Source organism: Wolffia australiana, chromosome 4 (genome assembly GCF_029677425.1).
Source record: "Wolffia australiana isolate 7733 chromosome 4, ASM2967742v1".
NCBI lineage: Eukaryota > Viridiplantae > Streptophyta > Magnoliopsida > Alismatales > Araceae > Wolffia > Wolffia australiana.
Genome location: NC_135838.1, coordinates 23,208,544 through 23,211,178, shown reverse-complemented (window position 1 = coordinate 23,211,178; position 2,635 = coordinate 23,208,544). Strand labels below are relative to the sequence as shown.

Below are 2,635 nucleotides of genomic sequence, written 5' to 3'. Positions count from 1 at the left end.
AAATACACTAAGCAGCTCTTTCTAATTAAGATTTATGGAACCTCATAATGTATAATTACTGTAGAAATATAAGGAAATTGATTCTGCGTCGGCTGAAGTCCCAACAATCTGAAGAAATAAGGATTAATAAAAGAGAGACCGAACTAATAGATCCTGTCTGAGAGTAGCTTGTTATATCTACGTATGTCACCATTAGTTTTTTAGTAGACTTCTGGGAATGATACACTACCACACTGTAAAAAAATGATGTAAGGTGATGTTTTCTGCATTGTGTTTTTGTTAAAATCTCTAAGATGAAAACCATGATACCAAATCAGGCGTCAGATATGATCATAGGATCAATATGGAGCACAACTAAGCACGACAAAACAGTTCTGCAAAAAAAATGAAAGAAATTGTAATTTAGCCCCCGAATTTTGGATAATTTAATCATCCAGTGGAGAAACATTTCCTGGCCACTAAAGTTTCGAAACAAAGAAATATTTGAGGGATCTGAAATCGTGCTTCTCATAAAGTTCGAATAAGAGGGATTCTGAGAATGCTTTCCAATAATTAAGTTACCATACTTTTCATACTGTTACTATTATGAGCCGAAATATAGCAGCGATTTACTTTTCCGGTTACATTGATCTCTTTACCTACAACACACGCGCCCAAGCCATGTGGTTTTTAAACACTGATTTATGTCATTCGAACTCGGACGATTCCTATCATTTAAATGTTGTAAGAAGAATCCCAAGTATGGTAGGCGGACTCGGAGACACTAAAATTATTAACACATACTTGGCATCTCATTGCGGGGTCAGTACCTTTTGCTCTTTGTATCACGATAAAGAAAATATTAGTATGCAGTGTTTAGTAGATATCCCATTGGGTTTTGTACAGAGGCGTCCGAGTCGCTGACTGCCATCCGAGAAGAACGATGCATGGTGCAAGGTAGCGGGAAAACCCTCGTAAGTTTATCTTCAAGGACGGCCACCGTAACCGGCGCCAGACCCAGACCCGTACCCAGAGCCGTACCCAGAACCCGAGCCTGACCCATTTCCGCCCCCGCCGCCACCACCGCCGCCGCCGCCTCCAGAGCCACCGTTGCCGGAACCAGAGCCGGAACCGGATCCATACCCGGAGCCGTATCCAGACCCGTTACCGTTCCCACCTCCGCCGCCGCCTCCTTGGCCTCCGCCACCTCCCCCGCCGCTCCCGTAAGCTCCGTTGCCGCCCTCAGAGCCGTAGCCAGACCCACTGCCGGACCCGTAACCGGATCCGCTACCTCCTCCTTGCCCACCACCGCCGCCTTGGCCGCCGCCACCTCCGCCGCCGCCGGCCTGACCTCCGTTGCCACCGCCGGCGCCGTAGCCAGACCCGCTGCCGGACCCGTACCCAGATCCGCTACCTCCTCCTTGCCCACCGCCGCCACCAGGTCCGCCCCCAGACCCGAAGCCCGAGGCCGAGCCGGATCCGTACCCACTACCGGAGCCATTTCCAGAGCCCCCTCCTCCGCCGCCTCCCCCTCCACTCCCGCCGCCACCGCTGGTTAACATCCTGGCGGCAGAGGACGTGCCCAGGCACAGCATGAGGGCTAAGAGCCCTCCCACGACCTTGAGGTTTCCCATCAGTCTTTTGCTTTCCAACGACAAAACACACTTCGGAACTGGACGTGCTTCGACCGAGGAGCATGGGGTCGTATTTATACTCATTTCGTACCTGCCCGGTGACGTTCGCGTTGGGACTTGCTGAATTCCATCCCAATCGAAAATACTTTCAGTGGTATCTTCTTCCTACAGTCCCACGCTGCGGTAATAAAAAAGGATTATTCAGATTACTAATGTCTTTTTAGAACTTCAGCGTAGACTATGGCGCCCGTTCCTCGGTGGGCTCCTCAGTCGCCTTCCGGATAATCTTTCCAGTACTCCACTGGGGGAGGATACGCCGGTGAAACGAGCTGAACGTTCAGACGGCCCAAGAAGAAGAAGGGATAATGTTCGGACGGTACTGCCGACCCCACAGTCGCCCGATGTCATTTTGCTACGCGTTCGTGGCTCCAAAGGAAACTTATCGCCGTCACGTCATTTGATGGTTCGAGCTCTTAATGACATTTTGCTCACAGAGAATAAAGCGTCACTAGGCTCAGCGGGTCTTTCCTTCCGACCTAACCCTTGCGCGATCTCGCTCCCGACACCAATACCATTCATCAACGGCTTAAACAGCGACGGAGCCTCCGCAGGACAGTCAACCAGGCCACTGTGAACGGGAGTATCAGGTCACGCTGACTTTAGCCGTCTTTTATGGGCAGTTTGCAATACTTGTCTTCTCAAGGGTTGGTCGAGGCGTCGAGTCGCATTCCTCGAGCGTGGACTTTTGCTGGAATTCGGTGGAGAAGCAGCGGCGGAGAAAGTTTCCGAGCGAGGACGCGTTTGCTGCGGACGAGCTCGGTAGCTCAATGAGATCAATTTTTAATGTTCTTAATAAATTATTTACTTGACACCAATAGTACGGCGGAATGCAGACAGCGTTGAAAATGATCATGCCCTGGTTTCTTCAACAACTTTTGGCAGTTCCATCGTTTTGTTAATACGTGGGCCTCAACACCTGCTACAAGTCAAATACGTCCTGTTAGCACACTTCGGTGTAGACG

At 50.3% G+C, this 2,635-nt stretch overlaps 1 protein-coding gene across 1 annotated transcript; it reads right to left on the bottom strand.

Moving 5' to 3' along the window:
• Positions 1-810: 810 nt before the first annotated feature.
• Positions 811-1,982, bottom strand: LOC144702444 (uncharacterized). Its single transcript, XM_078574488.1, has one exon. The coding sequence runs from the start codon at positions 1,695-1,697 to the stop codon at positions 966-968; it is 732 nt and encodes a 243-aa protein (XP_078430614.1). The 5' UTR covers positions 1,698-1,982; the 3' UTR covers positions 811-965.
• Positions 1,983-2,635: the final 653 nt, after the last annotated feature.